Below are 1745 nucleotides of genomic sequence, written 5' to 3' on the forward strand. Positions count from 1 at the left end.
TGGCCAGCATGCTCAAAGGCAGGAAAGCCGGGTGGTTGTGCATGGAGCCAATGACAGTAATAACAGTAGTTGTAATTATTATTATCAGTATTATTTTTTACAGCGTTCTTACTATGCGCCAGGGCCTGCATTACACAACTGAGGCTCACGATCTTCTGTGAACCCCAAGCAGCTCCCAGGAGTGCTGACAGTCATCATGAGCAGCAGGTCATGGAGGGACTGGCCATGGTGTGGAGGGTGATGGCCCCTCACCCCCGGGGAAGTCCTCCTGAGCCAGGCTCAGCATGGACCCAGAACTTGTGCCCACCAGGCCGCCTTCCCTCTCTCCCCACCCAGTGATGGCCACCACGCTGGACCTAAACCACAGCTCCGTGTCTGAATTCATCCTCGTGGGCTTCTCCACCTTCCCACCACGTCTCCTGCCCGTCTTCTTCCTGCTGTTCCTGCTCATGTACCTGTTCACCCTGCTTGGGAACCTGCTCATCATGGCCACTGTCTGGAGTGAACGTGGCCTGCACATGCCCATGTACCTCTTCCTGTGTGCCCTGTCTATCTCCGAGATCCTTTACACCTTGTCCATCACCCCGCGCCTGCTGGCCGACCTGCTCTCCACACACCGCACCATCGCCTTTGCAGCCTGTGTTAGCCAGATGTTCTTCTCCTTCACGTTCGGCTTCACCCACTCCTTCCTGCTCACCGTCATGGGCTACGACCGCTATGTGGCCATCTGCCACCCCTTGCGCTACAACGTACTCATGAGCCCCCGTGGCTGCGCCTGCCTGGTGGCCTGTTCTTGGTCTGGTGGCTCTGTCATAGGGCTGGTGGTGGCCACAGCCATTTTTCACCTCACCTTCTGTGGACCCAATGAGATCCAGCATTTTGGATGTCATGTGCCTTCTCTCTTGAAGCTGGCCTGTGGAACTGATGTACCAGTAGTAGCCCTGGGTGTGGGCCTGGTGTGCATCACCAACTTGTTGGGTTGCTTTCTGCTCATCCTCCTCTCCTACACCTTAATTGTGGCTGCCATCTTGAAGATCCCGTCTGCTGAGGGCCGGCACAAAGCCTTCTCCACCTGTGTGTCCCAACTTATTGTGGTCATTGTGCACTATGGCTTTGCTTCTATCATCTACCTCAAGCCCAAGGGTCTGCACTCCCACAAAAGCAACACCCTGATGGCCATCACGTACACGGTCCTCACACCCTTCCTCAGTCCCATCATCTTCAGTCTCAGGAACAAGGAGCTGAAGACTGCCATGAAGAAGACCTTCCTCAGCAAACTCTATCCCTCCAGCATCTAAGTGGCCAGTGTGAAGGTGGTTTTAGAAGAAGGTAGAAGGATGACCATACCCTCACCTGTAGGATTACAATGTCTACCTAGTAGGATTGGTAAAAAGACGTGTGACAACCTCTATGACATAGCAGGTGCTCAATAAATGTGAACTTTTCTTCTTCTTCCTCCCTTGGTTTGTGTCTTGGCTATTAGTTTTATTTGTAATCAAACAGCTTTCTTGAGATATAATCCACATGCCATATAATTCACCCATTTAAAGTACACAGTTCAATTGGTCTATAGTATATTCAGAGTTATGTGATCATCACCACCATCAATTTGAAACATTTTTGTCACCTGAAAAGGAAACCCCTACCCATTCAGTCCCCATTTCTTCTCCAACTCCCATAACCCCCAGCTATAGGAAACCACTTTTTTTCCAGAAAATATTGTTTAATTTTTTTAAAAATTGAAG

At 50.6% G+C, this 1745-nt stretch overlaps 1 protein-coding gene across 1 annotated transcript; it reads left to right on the top strand.

Annotated features, from left to right (window-relative positions):
- Window positions 1-338: 338 nt before the first annotated feature.
- Window positions 339-1298, top strand: LOC148165132 (olfactory receptor 10H2-like). Its single transcript, XM_088022298.1, has one exon. The coding sequence runs from the start codon at window positions 339-341 to the stop codon at window positions 1296-1298; it is 960 nt and encodes a 319-aa protein (XP_087878424.1).
- Window positions 1299-1745: the final 447 nt, after the last annotated feature.

The sequence above is a fragment of the Eumetopias jubatus genome, unplaced genomic scaffold (assembly GCF_037043125.1).
Source record: "Eumetopias jubatus isolate StellerSeaLion01/CBP00866 unplaced genomic scaffold, mEumJub1_p1.0 scaffold_1, whole genome shotgun sequence".
Taxonomy (NCBI): domain Eukaryota; kingdom Metazoa; phylum Chordata; class Mammalia; order Carnivora; family Otariidae; genus Eumetopias; species Eumetopias jubatus.

Bases quoted from the DNA above. Each gene is read 5' to 3' on its own strand.
- LOC148165132 (XM_088022298.1), top strand. From the start codon at position 339: ATGGCCACCACGCTGGACCTAAACCACAGCTCCGTGTCTGAATTCATC.